Source organism: Drosophila sechellia, chromosome 3L (genome assembly GCF_004382195.2).
Source record: "Drosophila sechellia strain sech25 chromosome 3L, ASM438219v1, whole genome shotgun sequence".
Lineage (NCBI taxonomy): Eukaryota > Metazoa > Arthropoda > Insecta > Diptera > Drosophilidae > Drosophila > Drosophila sechellia.
In genome coordinates, this window is record NC_045951.1 from 8,346,218 (window position 1) to 8,365,183 (window position 18,966).

At 42.0% G+C, this 18,966-nt stretch overlaps 2 protein-coding genes across 4 annotated transcripts in view; both read left to right on the forward strand.

The window, feature by feature from the left end:
• Positions 1 to 54: 54 nt before the first annotated feature.
• On the forward strand, positions 55 to 2,978 carry LOC6604895 (protein ERGIC-53). Its single transcript, XM_032718626.1, has 5 exons — positions 55 to 256; positions 444 to 1,162; positions 1,238 to 1,713; positions 1,962 to 2,087; positions 2,153 to 2,978. The coding sequence occupies exons 1-5, from the start codon at positions 76 to 78 to the stop codon at positions 2,187 to 2,189; spliced, it is 1,539 nt and encodes a 512-aa protein (XP_032574517.1). The 5' UTR covers positions 55 to 75; the 3' UTR covers positions 2,190 to 2,978.
• A 7,459-nt stretch (positions 2,979 to 10,437) lies between these two features.
• The window catches only part of LOC6604897 (talin-2), a 29,340-nt gene continuing 20,811 nt past the window's right edge, over positions 10,438 to 18,966 (forward strand). The window contains exon 1 of one of the 3 annotated variants that reach the window (XM_032718975.1): positions 10,438 to 10,517. The gene's annotated coding sequence lies outside the window, so the exon portion shown is untranslated. Of the gene's footprint in view, positions 10,518 to 12,058; positions 12,239 to 18,966 lie in introns of those variants that run through there. The other 2 variants (XM_032718977.1, XM_032718974.1) reach the window with 2 other exon arrangements.

The following is an 18,966-nucleotide window of genomic DNA, read 5'->3' on the forward strand; positions in this document are numbered from 1 at the left end:
CGGCTGGTTATCGATATCATCAGTTTGCACCATCGTCGCCCACCCACCACTAGTTGTCAACATATAATTGCAAAGATGCGGCCCACATTCCTGGCCATTTTGTGCTTCCTGGCGTGGAATCCCAGCTCCGAGGCGACCGGCAATCTGAGTCCTGGAGCCGTGGGCGTGCACCGTCGCTTCGAGTACAAGTACTCGTTCAAGCCGCCGTATTTGGCACAGAAAGACGGCACCGTGCCGTTTTGGGAGTACGGGGGAAGTGAGTACGAGTGGAAGACGCAGCTCCACGTCAGTTGTTTTGGCCCACTCGCTGCTGTTCTGCGGCCGTGGGTGCGAGCGAGATGCCGCGAGGCGGCCAAGTGTACACGCAGGCACTTTGTTTGGATGTCGTTTTGACCACGATTCCGGGTGTTTCTATAGCCACAACTTGTTGCTCCTCATTTCAGATGCCATCGCCAGTTCGGAAAGTGTGCGCGTGGCGCCATCGCTGCGCTCACAGAAGGGTGCCATCTGGACAAAGTCGCAGACGAACTTCGACTGGTGGGACGTTGAGATCGTGTTCCGGGTGACGGGACGTGGCAGGATCGGAGCCGATGGATTGGCCTTCTGGTACACCACGGAAAAGGGTGACTACAATGGGCCTGTGTTCGGATCCTCCGACCGCTGGAATGGTCTGGCCATCATGTTCGATTCCTTCGACAATGACAACAAGCACAACAATCCCTACATCAGTGCCGTACTCAATGATGGCACCAAGCTGTATGACCATGCCAATGATGGAACCACTCAGCTCCTGAGCGGTTGCCTCAGGGATTTCCGTAACAAGCCTTTCCCTACCCGAGCGCGAATCGAGTACTACAACAACGTGCTTACCGTCATGATCCACAACGGAATGTCCAACAACAACGATGACTACGAGCTGTGTCTACGAGCGGATGGCGTTAATCTGCCCAAGAACGGCTACTTTGGCATTTCCGCCGCCACGGGCGGTCTGGCCGATGACCACGATGTGTTCCATTTCCTGACCACGTCGTTGCATGCCGCTGGACAAGTTCAGGAGCAGCCCAAGGTGGACAACCAGGAGAAGCTTACGCAAGAGTACAAGGAATACCAGGATAAACTGGAGAAACAGAAGCAGGAGTACAAGAAGGACCATCCCGACGAGGTAATTGCCACGCAGCCAGCTGATAAACATGGCTTATCGCTAGTTCTGATAATCAACTTTCGTATAATCCCATAGCACAAAGACGAGGAGGACTGGGAGGAGTTCTACGAGTCGGAGAACCAGCGTGAGCTGCGTCAGATCTGGCAGGGTCAGAGCCAAATTGCCGATCACCTACGTGAGCTTTCCCGCAAAGTGGATGAGATTATTGGCCGCCAGGAGACCACGCTGTCGCTAGTCTCACGTAATGCTGGACAGGCTCTGCCTCCGCCCGCCGCCGGCGGAGTGCCACAGCAACAGCTGCCCGTTGGCGCTGTCAGCAGGAGCGATGTCGATCTTCTGCTCACTAATCAGAACATGCTGCTCAGCTCCATCCGCGAGATTCGTCAACTGGTTGGCGATATCAATGTGCGCACTGATAACATTCAATCGAATCAGAAGCATGCGCCCACAGCACAAATCCAATCCACCGGCTATGATGTACAAACGCTCATCGCCGAGATGCGCGATGGCATGAATCAGGTCAAGCAGGGCATCACCCACGTGGGCCAAAGGTGAGGAATATGCTCAGTCTATTTTTAGTTTCTTAAACCAGTTATCATCTAAGTCAATCGGATCTCGAATGAATTTTAACCTTATCAGCAATATTTTGTTTTCTTAATTATGAAATTAGAGTGTTAACAAATTTGATTCAGAGGAAGACGTTTATGTGTTCCTCCACTGAGAATTTATCTGAGTTTTAGACTATTTTTGATACCTACGTACCTCCTTGATACTCAATATGCGTTTCCTTACCTTACAGATTGGGAGCGCCACAGGGAGCAGCTCAGGTGGCCAATTGTCCCACGGGCAATTGCGTTGGAGTCACATTGTTCCTAAGCGTAACTGTTGTGCAACTGCTGCTAGTCTTCATCTACAACGTCTTCAAGTGAGTTCATGGAATCTTTACGTTTGGATTCGAAACTAAACAATCTTACCAATTATTCCTTACAGAAACCGCAGCGAAGCACAGGCGAAAAAGTTCTATTAGGCGAATTCGCGACTCATTGGGATCGTAACGAATAACAAACACACAAGCATACACCCACAGAAATCACGAGGAAACAGAATCGCACACCTGACTGGGCAGCAACTAAATTTAGTTAAAATGAAAGATTTAAGACTTCAGCGTAGCATGCTCTACCATTATGTGTAACTGTTTGTTTTTAAATAGAAGTCTGTTAAAGAAGTCAGGTTCCGAATACAAACTCAAGTCGTTACTTAATCAAAGAAAGAACAAGAAAATTGATCAATGATGTATGCCTCATGACAATGCCACGCAATACAAAACGAAGAAACCGTCGAAGAAGCCACAAGACAAACTTCCCTTAGTAATAGCCAACAGAAGATGTTTCTTATTTGTTTTAGCAAGTCAAGTCGAAAGTTTCACTCCATTCTCAACTCTGCATATCATGTGTGCAGGCATTTATAAGAAGCACAAGAAAACCTATCTGAAAAAAAAATATAGATAAAAATCGCAAAATCTAGCCAATTTTTGTAATATCTTGTATACTTTAGAGTTGAGATGAGTCTTTCAGGCTCGGCTCTTAAAACTGAATTGGCAACATAAATCTTTTTTTCCATTTTCATGCGCCAAATGGTCAACAAAGCTAGTTAGCCAGCTTTTTTGTTATTACGCCAGAAAATGAATTAATTTAATAATTATGATGAACTGTCTTACTAAGTTTTTGTTTGGTTCGCATCATCACTGGTGCGATGTAAGGAAGTTTTCTACTGAATAATCTTAATATACATACTGATAAATTATAAAACAATTGAAGTGAAGTGTGTTTTTATATATGTTGTCCATTCCAGTCTTGATAGAAATGTTTAAAAAATGAAAATAAAAATCAATTTATAGAAAAGTCTATCTCCAACTGTTCAACTTGATAGTTTTACTCTGCCCCTCATTTTATTTTTATACTCTTCCGTAAGCGATATTATTTTCGCTGATGTCGACGGAGGAAAAAGTTTATTTCTTGAAAAGTCCTCGTAAGCATAAACTAGAATCCCTGTCAGCTGCCCATCCCCACCCTCATCCTCTCATCGATGACAATGCGGCAAAAATGGCGCCACTTGGTCGCCAAACTGCGTGGAGCTGGGGAACGAGTTGGGCTCTGGTGAACTTTGGCGATAAAATGTAACTGCCATTGGTGGCATTGTGGGCAGGTCCTCTGTGGTCTGAGTACCCATCCCACCGCATTGGGGAAAATCCCAGGAAAAGCACAGCCAAAGATAAATGGACAGAAGCCAACGGCAGTCGCGGCCCAAGCTATAAATTCTCTACGGGATCGGGGAATGGGTTGCACAGTCCTGGTGTGCGGTTGGATGGTAGCTTCGCCTATGTGCTCCGAGTCCTATGTACTTTCACTGCGCAGGAGCAGGACCAGTTTCCAAGTGGTTTGGAAGGGGGCCTTCAACGGCTATTAACTTTTTATAACAGCCAATCGGCATGAGGCTCGCAAACAGAGAAAATGGTTTCCAGCGGGAATGGGATGTGTGCACTGCAACAAAACTGACTTCATAGTATACGATTTACAAACGGCCGACTAAACTAAATCATGATTTAGTACATCCTTGTTATGTTCGTAAGTACATATAAATCTAAGCTAGCTCTAAAAATGCACATATGAAGTTTACTAAGTGTTGTCGTAACAAATAATATTAAGGTAAATTATTTGCTATGATGTTGCTTAATAGTAAAAATGTGCTACTTAAAAAATACATTACTGTGCAAATTAAAATTTAAAATAAAAAATTCTTAAGAAAGTAAGAAAAATCGAATATGAAAAGTATTTACCACCAGTTTGATCGAACCAAAGTGTCCAAATGAATTCTTTTAAAATGTTTTAAAATAATATGAACTTGTATTACTTTGCAAAATACACAAACTTTTAAAATAAAATTGACACCTTGTTTTCTTATATTTAACAATAAAATGGATACTATGTACTCAGGTGTACATTTGTAGTTTTCATAACTAATGAAGTTTTTAGCATTAAGAAATGCATTTAAGATATCTCAGCTATCATCATGTAACCTTGTAGAATTACCATTATAGAATTTCTGGCAAAGAATATATTTAATTTTAGGACCCTTACATTCACTTAATCGTTCCAATCCATTTAACCAACCAGATCAGTTTGATTTCCCGAATCAGATGAGATGAGTGTAGGTGTGAAAGGATGTCACAACTTTAATAATCCATATTGCATATTTACACATCTGTGGAATTTCAGAGCTCACCACAATCCATTAGTAAATGAAATTCATAAATCCCCGCCCGAATGTCCTTATTGCCTCCCTCCTCAGCAATCGGCAAGCCGACAAACGAGGACGACAGTTTGCAACATTTGCCAAACATTTGCGAAAAAAGGGGACACATAAAATCAAAGTCAAAGTAGTTACGCTGTAACGGGGTGGATCTGTCTGGCTATATCGGTGCGATATAAGTAAGTATCCTTCGCTGTTGACAAGTCCCCAGACCATGTCCTGCATATCCAGCCAAAGGAGGAGCAGCGGCAGCAGCGTGGCAAATGTTGCGCAAACAAATGGATTACATTGCTACCACAGCCAGTCAGCTACCCAAATGCCTCGCAATGAATCATAAATTTCCATAACTGTCATCCGATCTGGGCAGATTTCTTTTCCTCATCGGTCGTCGGTCGGCGAAGAAAGCAAATTGGCCGTCACCGGATTACGAACTTTGTAGCTAATCCGTAATTTGCTAATGACACGAACGAGGATTAAAGGACCAAGTTATAGGAAATTTAAGAAATAACTTTTTTTTTAATGTTCAAATCAAATAGTTATTCAAGTTTCTTTAAATGTTATTTTAATCTGAATGATTAAGTTTTCCAGCTTTTATAGTTTTCGGGATTTTGAAATTCATACGGACTGGGAAACGGAAATGAACTGATTGACTTGGCTAGTGGCACTGAACAAATATAAATACACTTCCTAGTTTCTTCTACCTTTCAAATACTCTACTCTCTACTCTATGAATAACGGGAATAATACAGTTACTTTCGTTTTTAGTGGAATTTTTTTTATTGGCGATCCAATAAATAACATAACCTTACTTTGTACATTTTGTTGTATGAAGTTATCATAAAGTTAAAATTTTTGAATTATTATGTTATAGCTTTATTTTATATATATAATGTATTTTTTACTTTTCATAAAAGTAAATTGGTATAACTGCTACTTCCCAAGCTATAAATAGCGTTCTATCTATTTCAATCGTATTTAAAGATTTATGAGTTGAAAGAATTGAATTTTTCGTTTCGCTTGATTTCCTTATCAATGATTCCTGCACCGATTTAAAATCATTCCATGTGCATTTGAACGAATTTAGAGCAGGAACACTCCCATACAAAGTGCAAGGACAATGGGAGAACTGCTCCTCGGCTGCTGGATGTTTGTGCAACTGCTTTAGTTTCCCGTGGCCATTAAGTCGTGGGTCGGCGGATGACAAAGGATAGTCCATTAGACACAAGTCACAATTCCATTGAGGCGAACTGGCAAATGGGTGTCCCCATTGAAACCCTCATCCTTCTGGGCTGCATCCTGCACTGTGAGTCCTGCGCCCTTTGTGATTCATTTTTGCAAGCGAAACCAGAACAAAAGTCGGGCCTGGATAATATTTTGCGCTTTTTGGTATGACGAATCCACATGTCGCACACGAATCGAATGGGCAAACTCGCCTCCTGGTCGAGGGGAAAATCCCGGAAAAATCCGGGAAAACCCCCTGCCCTCGTCATCCGTTTAGCGGGCAATCAAGCGTGTAGGGCAATTCAATAAGCCGGCAGTGGTTGGGGTGCCACAAGTTTGGAGAACTTTATCAACACCCATGTCGGCATTAGTTTTGTTTACAAACTTTCCGTTGCCTTTTTGACAGTTTGCCCGGGGTGGACGCCATACCATTTGTGCACCCCCACCCACTCCGAACATTTTCCCAGTCCACGCTTTTCCGGGGTGGATTTTCGCTTGGATTTTTATTTATGAGCACTTAAATCGAAGCGCAAACTGAAATTGCACAGTGCACATCTACATAAATATGCAGTTGCGGGATTGTGAGAAAGTAGTATCGCTGATAAATGATGAAAAAATTATAAATAAATACGGAATGCAACGCGCCCCTCCTCCTTGTTGTTATATGTTTTTTTCCCCCTTTGCGATTCATCGCATCCCTCATGTAGATGTCACCCCAACCAGTTCCTTAGATGACAGCTCCCGATAATGGTGACATCAATTTGAAACTCAATTGAGCCTGTTCCGAGCTCCTTGATAAATGCTCCGCTATCAGCGCCGTTTATCGTCCTCCGCTTTTTGACTGGGTGCGACAAGTCAGCGAATTGGAAACGGAATTGGACAGCCAACCCCCACAAGGTGAGGGGTTCCATCGCCCGGTATCCTCTGGCTCATCCTTGCCCAATCCTTGATCTCTGGGGCGTTGCGAGCAGTTTACATGTTTAATGTCTGCTTAATTGCTGCCTCAGTCTCAGCGGGGCAGATCCTTCAGCCAGGATAAGCGGTCGTCCGGTGAATAGTGACATGTCAGCGGTCCCAGAAACTAAAATAAAATGCTCATTTCGGGAAAATTAAGTGAAGACTATTAATATAAAATGCAGTTGGAAATGGATGGATAACGCATAGTTAGGGTTTTGGTAAGGAAATGCACGATTTTATAGAGCGAATAAATTTCTTTTGAATATAAAAAGAGAAAAAATTTAATAAAAAATTTAGTGCTTAGGAGGCATTAATCAAAGAATTGATCCATCTTATTGAAAAATATAATACAACTTTCAATTACGCGCTGTCAATAAAGATTTTAATGCCTTAAAATGCCAATAAATGTCTCAAACGAATGGAACTTTTAACAAGCTCTCTGCACCACCTCCTCCACTTGACACCCCTGACTCCCAGCCGAATTCCAAATCCTCGGATACGAACTCAACCTCAACATGGCCATTAGGCCATGTCGGTGCATGGCCGCGCCAGGATAAATAGACTGTTGAGTCATTAAACAATTTACGCAGCCATAAATTTACGCAATTTACTTAGTGCGCAAACACACACACATCCCGCAGGATGCCGAATGTCCTGGACAGGGTAATAAAAAATACCCCTCCAGCCTGGGCTGGAATCGAGAAACATTAACACATCTGGCCAAATACAAAGTGCTTGGGATTGGGCTTGTGTCGTCCGCCTGAGCGATTAACTTTTTGCATCCTTCACACTTGGCTGGGCGAGTTAACCCAGCGTCATCATCTTCATCATCTCCTATCCTGGAGCAAGGACATCGCCCACGCGCCGCTTGTTTGCATTTTTATTGCCCCACGCTCCGGGGTTGCAGGATGTCGATTTTCAGCACGGCCGCCACGAAATTTTAATGAAATCGTCATCAATTAAAATTCGCTCTCTTCCATGTCCATGCCTCCAGACGCCACTGACAATGGCAATGACAATGACACGGCACAACACTCCAGTTCCACTTTTGACTGCACTCAGAGAAAATAATTCTCTATTAAGTACACATAGAGAGCTAGACACTATAATGGATTGAAAAGGTCTTCCAAAGTCTTAAAGTATGTATCTAAGATTCAATGGAAAATTCATTAAAATATTCAATATCTTTCTCTATTGGTTGCTTGCATAAGTTTAAGCATATTAACCAACTAATTCTTATACTAAATTCTATCTGAAGTCTCAATGATTTTTTCCTGTGCACTCCTTTGGGCTTGTACCATCTTTTTACGACCGAGACGTCCATCCGGGCACTTCCACGGGCTTAGTCCCGGATTGCTTAAGGGATTCTCCGGCGCATAACTCGCCGTACTCGTTTCTGGGATCGTTCTCAGCTATAAAAATAATTTGTGGCCAAAAACTCCCCTTCCATCCAGCTTCAATCCCGATCTCGAGTTCATCCAAAACGGGGTTTGGGTCGAACGGCTGCCGGCAATTTGTAGTCGTTTGCTTGTTTTTCCAGCCTCGCCCTAATGGCTTTTCATAAATTTTTATTGTTCTCAATATAAGTTTTTCATAGCTGCCCGCATGCAAATGTCGTTCGAGTGCTTCGAATTTGTGGGGAATTTGTTGGGCAATATCAAAACGAGTTTAAGCCTTTCCAGAATGCTAAACAAATTGGGGAGAAAGGACGACTCCCTTTATAATTGTGAAGCAAATCGAATTTGAAGGTTTTGAACGAATTTCTCAAAAATTTTTAAGAGCGGGATCTTAACTAAATAATACATTTAGCAATATTTTCTTAACATTTTGTGTTTAGTTCTAGTTTCTAAAAACGGTTCTAAAGCGGTTACAAATTGGTTGATATTTTTGAAGCAATAAGTTCTTTTGAAAACACTCAAACTTCTTGCCATCATAAATATCCACGTTTATCAAGTTTTTCTAGCTTTTGTTGCACTTAAAATATGAAAAAAACTTATTGTATTTCAAGCAATTTATTGGACCCCAAAGAGCTCAGGTTCATCCGCAACTAGAAACCAGAAATGCATTCGGAAAACTACAAACTCAATTAGATGGCCATAAATCTCCGGCAGAGCCAAGAACCCTCTAAATTTTGGTTGATAAAATGCCGAAATTATCAAGGCCCAAGCACATGATATATGGGCACTCGGCTTGGCCGGTTTAACCCATTAGCCAGCCGGAAGATCGCTCAATTAGCGTTGCTCCTCGCTGCTGGTCAGTCCCAAGTCCCAAATCCCAAGTGGGTCACTCGAGGAAAGGATTTGCGAATCGGGTTTTTATTTGCCATTACCGAAAACCGAACTCCCTGGCCCCTTTGTTGGGCCAACAAAGTGACATAAATCTTGGCGAGCGCTGGCACAAACTCAACCGGAACTAAAGCAATGACGCAGCAGGAGCACCAGGACACATGTCGATGCGTTCGGCTCATCCATTTCGCTTGCTGCTCATTGCTCCAGCAGTCATAACGGGCGTGTGTGTGAAGCGAGTGTGCCAGTTCCGAGATTTATCGGCCGAGGGGTGAGTCCATATCTGCACATCCTGCATCTTCTATCTGCGTATCGGTTTGGCAGGCCTCGAATCGCGGGACATCAATGCTCAATGCCCAATGCCCAATGCCGGATGCCCAGAACGACAGGCGTTCGATTGAAATTAATTGAATTTGCGCCCAAGCCTCGAACTTGACTTCATTTCAAGAAATTTCCCAAGCGCGAAGGGGCGGGCATTGTGCACAGAGAGAAATTTGTAGATGTATAACTTCATCTTCATTCATTTGACAGAATCATTAAGTTTTATTAATGTTTATTAATGTTTCTCTTAAAATTTCCAAGCATTAAATTGAAGTTTGAAAGTAGCAAAAGGAATGTTTATCATACCCTTTGATAAGTTAGCAAATTGTATTTAATTACATCTCATTTTTTGAGAGTGTAGCGAAAGAAGGACCGTGGACGCTAGTTTCCTGTTTATGCTCGAGATGTTTTGCAGCATAAATTAGACGTACACATATACCCATGTACGCGCATATGATATCCTTGACAAGTCGAGAAAGGAGAAGGGAAAAAAAACAGGAACATTAAATTTATTTTTATTTCGCTGGCTTATAGGGAAAGCAACCCCAGTGAAAGGGCCCCCAAAGTCGCGCGCTCTGTGCGGTCCGTCGACTTTGGCAAAGTCATGAATTCGCTTGCTTATTTTTATGATTTTGGCTAGTTTTTGTTTTTGGCCCTTAGATTGGTCGTCTATTTTCTGAGGGTTGTAAGTTGCACACTTGGCTGCCCTCCAATCGGCGAAATCAAAACGGAAACGATGATCGTCTCGGATAAAATTCAGGAAAGCCAGACAAATTTATCAAGTTCGTGCGGGGGTTCGCTTTGGTGGGGCTTGTAACCTTCATTAATCATTTGGATATGTTGTTTTTTATAGGATTCGACTACAAATCGCGTAATCTTTAAGCCTTGTTTTAGTTGGGCTGCATTAGTTGGGGTTTTGGTTTTAAATTTGGCGCCCATGCCTTTACATTTGGGGTGACCCTGCACTTAACAGTCTGCCATTGGCATAACAGCTCTGTGTGCAGACTACTTTTTGCTTGCCGTAGTAATTTCAAATATTATAGAAGTATGACAAACTATGATTAGAATATATAAAATCATTTGTTTTGTATTTATTTTGTAATTAAATAACCAAAACGCTAATTGGTTCCGATAGCCGCACCAACTTATCGATAGCTGCTCGGCGCACGGTCACACTGTCTTAACTACGGAATTTTTTGTAAAGTGTTAGTTTTATTTATTCGATTTTAGCTCTCTTTAAGCCCTTTTCGCCGTGTGTTTCTGTAAGTTAACCAATGTTTAAAGCCTAAAGTGCGCAAATCAGTTGAAAGTCCCTTTCCCGCGGCATAAAAACGCGGCAAACAAAGCCAGTGGAGACTCAGCTGCGGCTTGGCCAACCAGAACTCATTTCGATTCGTTCGCACATTTTGTTGTTGCCGCCTAGTGGGTGCTCCTCCGTGGTGGAGTCATCGTCGTCATCCCTACCCCCAGTTGGTGGCGCCGACTGTCCGGATTTTGGTCTCTCCCACATGTGTCCCGCACATTTGTTTCTGTTGGTCACGCGAATTCCGCCCTTTTAGCCAAGTTCCAGTGTAACAACAAAAGGGGGCAACAAGGGAACGCCAGCATTTGTATGTTTGTTTGTTTGTAAGCATCGCCAACGTTTTATGCTAATTAAAGTGCAACTTTTTTTTAGCCAAAGCTGCGAATATAATTCAATTAACGAGAGTCCAACTGCGACTGCCTCGCATTATCAGCACAGCAGTTGGTTTGGTTTGACGGCTTTATCTGAGCAGCTGGAAGAGCGTGCAGAATAGCATGGTGTATATGTGTATGGGGTACATTCCATACGCGATAAGATAACCCCCGGTTGCTAAAGAAGAAGGGCCGCATTTGCGGTCCTTAGCAATTCTCAAGTTAATTGTAGAGTTAGCTGTGCAACTGCAACCCCCGAAGATCCGAGACGAGGAACCACAAGACTCGTGCCGACGTCCCGCTGTCAGTGGCATAGAGATTCACTCTTCCCGGGATCAGACCCTCAATTGCGTCAATAATTGGACCTAATTGAAGTCAACAGGCTATTATTTTGCCTCCTTTGTTTATGCACTTTTTTTTGGGAACTGTTGTTATTCAATTATTTAAACTTTCCCAATCAAAAATCTGCAAGCTGAGCGACAGAGATTGAAATTACTCATGTAATCTGTTTGTCTAAGAGTTCTAAGCGCAGTTACTTTCTTTATAAGTATATGGATTGTTGGAGTATTATCTATAGACATTTGATTTCATTAATATTGTTTAGAGGCATTCCTTTTGGGGAATCATCTAGTTCGTAAAAGAGTCATGATATTTAATGTTTATGTCACTACCAAAACATTTTAAAATACTAATACATACGCTCCAATCGCTTGACTAGCTCAGCCCTTGAAAAGCAGGGAGTAATGCCTATTTCTTAGAAAACCCCATGTGACTAAGCGCACTTCCTCTTCCAATTTGTCGCTTCCTCTCTGCTCACTTTTGAGAAGAAAGAAAAAGCCATAAGTTGGGCACCAAAAGATTAGTCACCACTGGCACGGGTCCATCACCTTGTGGCCACTACCTCCTCCTCCGCTGCCCCTTCATTTCACCGCCCTCCCTCTGACGGGCACCTTTTGTTTTGTTTACATTTGCAGACGGCGATCAGGAGAATCGGAAGAATCAGAGAGAAGAGAAGCCTAGCAGGTGGCTCTCTTCGCGGCTCTCCCATCTGTTGCTCATGCTGCTCACACTGCCTATGGAACCGAGCGAACCACTCGCTTCTACGGCCCGCTCATTCGAGTTTCGTCCGTCGTCGGTGCCAATTCGTTCGATTGTGCCGCGCCCGATATCGCTATTGAAATATATATATATATATATACCCATATATATGTATAGCCAATTCGTACATATATGAATATCGCATATCGTGCATATCGTTCAAGTTCAAATATCAAAAGAGTTTCCAGCCCAGTTGTGGGAATTAAAGAAGGTATATACATACGAGAGTGCGCGGTCATAAGTGTGTGACATATGGTGTTATTTTTACCCATTCCGAGTGGAATATGTGCCACAAAAAGGCCATTCCATTGTGTAACTCAGTTCAAACGCCAAATGCGCGTTGCGCCTGCGCGATGCGCGCCAAAAACCCATCGGAAAACCCTTTTCCCGATTTCGGATGTCCAACGTTTTAGAAAACAAGCTGAAAATTACCTCATCGCGCTGCCGGCGCCAGCGTCGACGTCTGCCGTTTGATGTATGCCCCTGACTACGCTGGTCCACAGAGAAAAAATTGGGATTATAATAGATCACTATGCTATACATTATATATGTCATGTTGGCAAAATCTTAGTACTCGTCAGATTAGTATGATTCGCTTTTCATTCTTTTTTGTTTTTGGATATAAACCTAAGCAAAGGGTTCCATACTCCAACAACGAATATCATTTAATTATGTAATCAAGACGTACTGCATTATTTATATTACTGTTTATCAAAAAATACTGTTATTTTCTGTGTAGCCAAACATATAGATATTTCATTCTATATTTCTTGCTTGCCTAGCAGCTGGTGGCTGGCCTCCCACTCCCCTCCTCCACAAATGCGATTTATCTTTAAGATACACGTACGCTAAGATTTGTTTTGTATCTGTACGTAGATTTATTGTTTTTTGTTCGCTCTTTCCTCGCTCTTCTCTACACCGATTTAAATATCTCGCGTCTTTCGGTGTTTTGTCATAATTTCTCTGGCTTTTGTGCTGTTTTCCACACATTTTTTGTCCGATTGTTTGGCAAATTTCGCCGTCGCTCCATTTTGTGGGCGTATTTTGTATATTATTTATCCATTATCTCGAAATGTCAATGCGCTCGTTTAAAGCTGTTGTTATTTTCAGTCTCTCTCACTTTTTCGAGCGTTTCGACCTTATTAGCAGTGGGCTTCGGTTTTGGAATGCCCGCCACATAAACACGCTTCGGTAACATAAAGAAATCGAGATCGGAGCTCATTTTCACTCCATGCTCCACTGTGTGGGCAGTGCATCGGCTCCACATCCACCAAATATTTCGGACGTAGACGTGGGGAAGCTCAGCATCCGGCAAGATATTAGTACACTTCACAAATATTAAGGCCCAAACATCCAAATATCATTATCAAAACCTTAAAATATGAGTTTGTTATTCGGAGTATGCATGTTACTTCTTTCTTCTGGAATTCTGTTTTCTACTGACCCATTGTCTTTCATAATAAATATTTCAACACTTTCCTTTTCTCCTGATAAGATCTTTACTACATGTTAGAACACTCAAACCAAAATAAGTATGAGCGTGTTCTACTTTAACCATCTTATCTGCAATTCGATTTCCTTCTCAAACTCAACTCATTATATACCTTTTTCTAGGCAGGCTGATATCAGTAATGTGTTTATACTTCATAGTTAGTATATTTGGATCAGTACAATCCAATGATAATAGTCCACATGTTTGGAATGTTGCTAGGCATTCGGTTTACTATATATTTATAAGCTATTTATAGCAATTATCCAAAAAGTATTACCCGGAATTTGTTAAGTGATACGCGTGCACATTCGGTTCGGCTGTAGCTGCAATTCATTGAGCAAACTGATTTGTAACTCGGTCACTGGTGGAAACACTGGTGGGCAGCAGCTTGTGCTGCCCATTTTGGGGCACGTTTCGATTGCCAGACAAGTGACTGCATTTTCCACTTGTATCTGTTGGATATTTTTTTCATGGTTTTGCATACTTTTCGTTCGCCGTTTTATTAATTGAGCTGTATTCATTAATTCGCTTTGCTCTGGGGCGAGACGAGTGCAAAGGTCTTCCACTGATCGCTGGCCATACAACTTTCGAATACGAGATTGATGTCCCGGGGATGTTTTCGCAGCGAGGATTACTTCATAATTTCGGGACTAATTGAATTGGTTTTTTGGCAAGCGTGAAATGGGAACTTTTTGATTGCTTTGTAATGTGAAATTACACAAAAATGAGCCGTGAAAGTATAAATTAAACTTCTAGAAAAAGTTAAAAGTGCAAAAGTCGCTATCAATATTTACCTATGATATATTTCGATTTTCCGCCCATTTGTTCGATTTACTTTTCAAGCTCAATTAAAGTAAATTAAGCCACCCGTTCAACTCGTTACAATATTGAAAAAATACTACTGGCGGCAACCAGAAGAACAAAAGCAAAACGACCAGCGTAATAACAATTAAAAAATAAAAATAACAACTGGTGTGTGTGCTCTATTTTCTTAACGCCTCAGCATTTTCAATGGTTTTGTATTGCACTTGAGATACATGAATGCATACATGCTGAATACACATAGGCTATATATAGCTACACTGGGCAAACAAACCATCTATTATTGATCTTGTGTAAAAGTCTTAAGATAACATTCAGATATGTTGTAACTTAAGTTCTAAAACAAAGTCGTCTTACCAGATAGCATATTAATATCTATTAAGATATGAAGAACATACTTCTCTGCTTAGCGGTCATGTTTTTTCTACAAAAACAAGCGGCTAGCTTGATACACGTTTTGAGAAGATCTTAAATATTGTTCTCTCTGTACAACAGATACAGCTACTTGGGGCTGATGTGAGTTTATGTGGATTTAATGCTGCCGCACACATGTTTCGCTTTTTCACCGGACCTGAATCAAACAGCCGAAATGCTAAATAAACAAAATGGGCCGCAGAACTCGGAACTCGTAGATGATTCCATATTGAGTTCGATTGGCCGTAGCGTATTGTGGAATAGTTTATTGTTTTGGAATGTTTCTTAATAACGCGGAACTCGAGCGGCGGAGGTGGAAGCACCGCCCAGAAACGACCATCTGAATCGGAATCTCGAACATTTCGATCTCGACTCAACGCGATTCCACTCGATTCGCATTCCCTTTTCGCACGCATACTCATCGTTGAGTCATTAAGAATCGCTGGCAGGAAGGACCAGAGATGGAGCCCCTTGTTTACTATTAATGCTGATAAAGAATATGCATTCGCTGCTAAAAATAAACGGCAAGTATTCATTCGCATTTGTTGTCTGCCCATCGGCGGCACAACGTTTATTGTCACCATTTTTGTATGCAAACAAACGCATGCGAAGATTTATGCAAAAATTTCATTTTTCCCCCATCGACCACGGGACTACCGAACTTGGCGAGAGATGTGTACGTATCATTTTATTTGTTTCGTTTATCGCCGATGGCATTGGGGATTGGATTGGGTTGGGCTCCAGCGATCGGGTTGCCGCCTCCTATATCTCGCCGTGGGTGTCGTAAATCCCTGCCCGATTACGTCAGTAATTCATTGGCGCTTTTTTGCCTGAGAGCCTGAGAGTGAACACGCATTTGGGCACTTCATCAATCTGTCAGTACATCAGCGAAACGATTCGATGCGGTCAGTCGATAAGTCCTCCTTGGCATTCCCATTGCAATGGGTTGCGGTTTGTCACACCCCCTGGATTCCCGCCGTGTTGAATTGTAATGAAAAATTGATGGAAATCTTGAGGATGCCGATTTTATAGCCCCATAGCGCCCAGTGAAATTTCTCTAACCGAAACCATTAGACGAACAAATTAGCATACATATTTTGATTGATTGGTTTTTAATTAGTGACAAAATAGGTTTTATGGTTCACATGATGAGTGTGGATTTTCTTTTCGATTTTATAAAGCCATTTTAACATTTAAATTTAAACAAAACATAAAGAACCATATTTTACATCGATATAGACTCTTAAAGAGAAATTTATGATCTGTGACTCAGTTGCGTTGAGTCTAGAAAACTTTCTTGTGGACCTTGGCCCGTCATTAAGGAAGTTAGTGTGTAGTTAACCCCACATTTGCATTCCTTTCCCGATTTGATTATCTCTGCTCTGGATGGCTCCCCTTTTCCGGCGATTGTCGTGTCCATCGGCAGTTATCGCTAGACTTGGCCTTGCCTCGCAATTTATTTCCATCTGGCTGCGGGGATTGGGTGGCTCTTTTAATCAATGGAACTGCTTTGTGTGTCGCCAGTGGCAGTGAGTGAGTGTGAAAATAAAAATTCATTTCTTATTCGGCTTATTCGAATGCATTGGCATTCGAGTATTTGAGTGCTGCCCCTCAAAATCAACTCAGCTGCAGCTCCTCGCCCCTCTCGCAGGGATGCCCCTGACTATTTGTTATATCGCTATATATAGAAATACGCACATATAACTTTGTGTATATGTTGTGTGGCACTGTCGCTTTTGGCACTCACTTGTGCGAAAATCCATTGGAGCCCGGCTGGCGGGAGCCTAATTTTTTGCCGTCTCCGATTGACGATGTCGGCCGTGGATGAGGGGCAGCAAACGGGGGGAATGGGAGAAGTAGGGTGACTCAAAGAAGTGGGGCTCCTTAAGTGGGTAGGCAGTGGCATGGGAATGGAACTTGGCATCCAATCATAAAATTGCTTGGCAATGTCTTTCGTATGTAGATGGTGTATGAGGCACGTTGAGAAAAGGAAGGAAGGAAGCTAAGGCAATCCATGTTGGCAGGAAATGTGAAATTCGTTGGGGGGAATATACACTGAAGTCGGTAAGAGTGCTGACTAAATATATTCACAAGCTGTATCTAAAGTTAAAATCATTTTGTATCAAATTATGGAAAGTCATATAAGAACTTTTATTTAAAATCGCAACAGATATATTTGCATTTTCTTTATCGCAATCCCTTTCAATCCATAATCCCTTTATTCTTCTATGAGTTTGGGTATCATAAGCTGAGCTAATTACACGCACGCTCCTTTCCAAAGGATTAATAATTAGAGCATTGATCCTTATCACTTGGTTGACATAATTTGGCCACATTATGGTGAGCCACCACCTTGATGATAATTGAAAATTACAGGGCCATCGAGACCTTTCAGTCTACCCGATCCCATCCAGCAACCACCCACTTGCAACCGACTCCCCCTTTTGACGTCACTTCTGTCGTCGCCGTCGTCGATTCATTCGATTTGATTTGTTTGTTTGCCTTACCCACCCACCCATCTGCCCATCCATCCATCTAGGGATCTCCATCCATCCTTTCGCCGTTTGTTCGTTTGTTTATTTGTGTATTTTGTTACTTTTAATGCATCTTTTATCTGGATTTTGCCATCATCATTGGCCGCCCATTGTTGTTGTGCGGGCGATGCTGATAGCGATACACAAATTTGAGCCCCATTGTTGGCCACATTGCTCATTGCCCATTTCCCATTGCCCCAGCGACGATGGCTTGTTTACTCAAATTACAGCCGCAGTCAGGGGTTATCCAAGATGCACATATAGTCCCTGTATGTCAAATCTGCCAAGTTGACCCCCGTTGTGAGTTTGTGAGTAACTGAACTGTGCGGACAGTGCTTTTTTATCGGGCCACTCAACTTGGATAGTTTTCCATGGAGAAAAGTATTCGTTGAAAGTGCAAGCTCAAGGAGAATATTATTTCAAGTAAAAAGTGTTTATTGGCGATCATTTAAGTTGAGTTGAATGAACCAATCCGGGAAATGGAAACGTAGGAACGTGACTGTTGTTTATAAGTCGTTTAAATCTGTACGAATTCGAGTTGAATGTGCAGAATATCCAAATAAACATTGTGGGCAATACCTTTGTGGGCATTACAGTAAAGAAACGAGCATTTCATTGAATTTTTTAAGCAAATATGAGTTAATTTGCTCTTCTTTACTTCTCATTGCACTTTAAATCGTTTTAAATACTTCAAGAACCCATCTTTAATCTGACTTCTTTGAAACTCGCTTTATAGTTTGATTCAGTGCTTTTATGAATGGACCCCCAGCTTACATAATTCCACAGAAAAAACTAAATTGTTTTTTTTTTTTTTGGGGAATCCGTCTGGTTTTGACTGCCATAATTGCGCTCATTAGGCCATTTTCAGTACCTTGTCACTGGATCGTGACACATTTGTTTAACGACCAGTTTTTTTCGCTGACCACCTCGTCAATTTCCGCTGACATGAAAAGTGAAATAAAAGTTTTTACACGAGTCGTTTGATGATGCTGAGTTACATTACTCAAGCACAACCAAAAATCAAGCGAGTCGCCGGTGGGCAGCGCATCTGTTGGACCTCCAAACTAGCCCGTTGTAGTACACATAAATTGAAAATTTCTATAAATTCATCTATGACTCAGGGATCGAGCAAAAAATAAGCAAACGAATGAGCCAAGAGCAGCAGCATCCTCGTCGCCACCAGCCAAGTACAGTGAAAGCTCCACAGAGAGACCCTTTCGTTGGATCAAAGATCTGTGTGATAGGTGAGATTCGGCTAGCAAAGAATTGACTGTGTGTTAAGATTCGGTGGCCGGCTTCTTGAGATGCTCAGCTTACCCGCTTAGGTGGCTGCGTTCTATTTCCAGTGTTGCATGAACATCGTGCCACAGTTTTTGCTCAGGGGGCAAGTGTGATCCGTAGGGATTGGCTTTTCTCACACTTTTAGTTTCGACACTGTTCATTGATTTTATATTTGGGGGCGCATCGAATGGAAAATCCAAGAGATTTGTCTGCTCTCCAAATAATATTTGTTTACCTTGAAAGTTCTCGTTTGGACACGGTATTTATAGCGCTCCATTTATACATATATATATAGAATGGATTTGGGTTTGGGCACATATAGTATGGCTGTTGTTATGGTTTAATTAAAATCTGTTTTGCTTTTATCGTAGAGAGAACTTTTTCCTCGCGCTCCTT

Coding starts and splice junctions, on each gene's coding strand:
- LOC6604895 (XM_032718626.1), top strand. CDS start 76: ATGCGGCCCACATTCCTGGCCATTTTGTGCTTCCTGGCGTGGAATCCC. Junction 1,163..1,237: donor AGAAGGACCATCCCGACGAG/GTAATTGCCACG, acceptor ATAATCCCATAG/CACAAAGACGAGGAGGACTG. Junction 1,714..1,961: donor ATCACCCACGTGGGCCAAAG/GTGAGGAATATG, acceptor CTTACCTTACAG/ATTGGGAGCGCCACAGGGAG.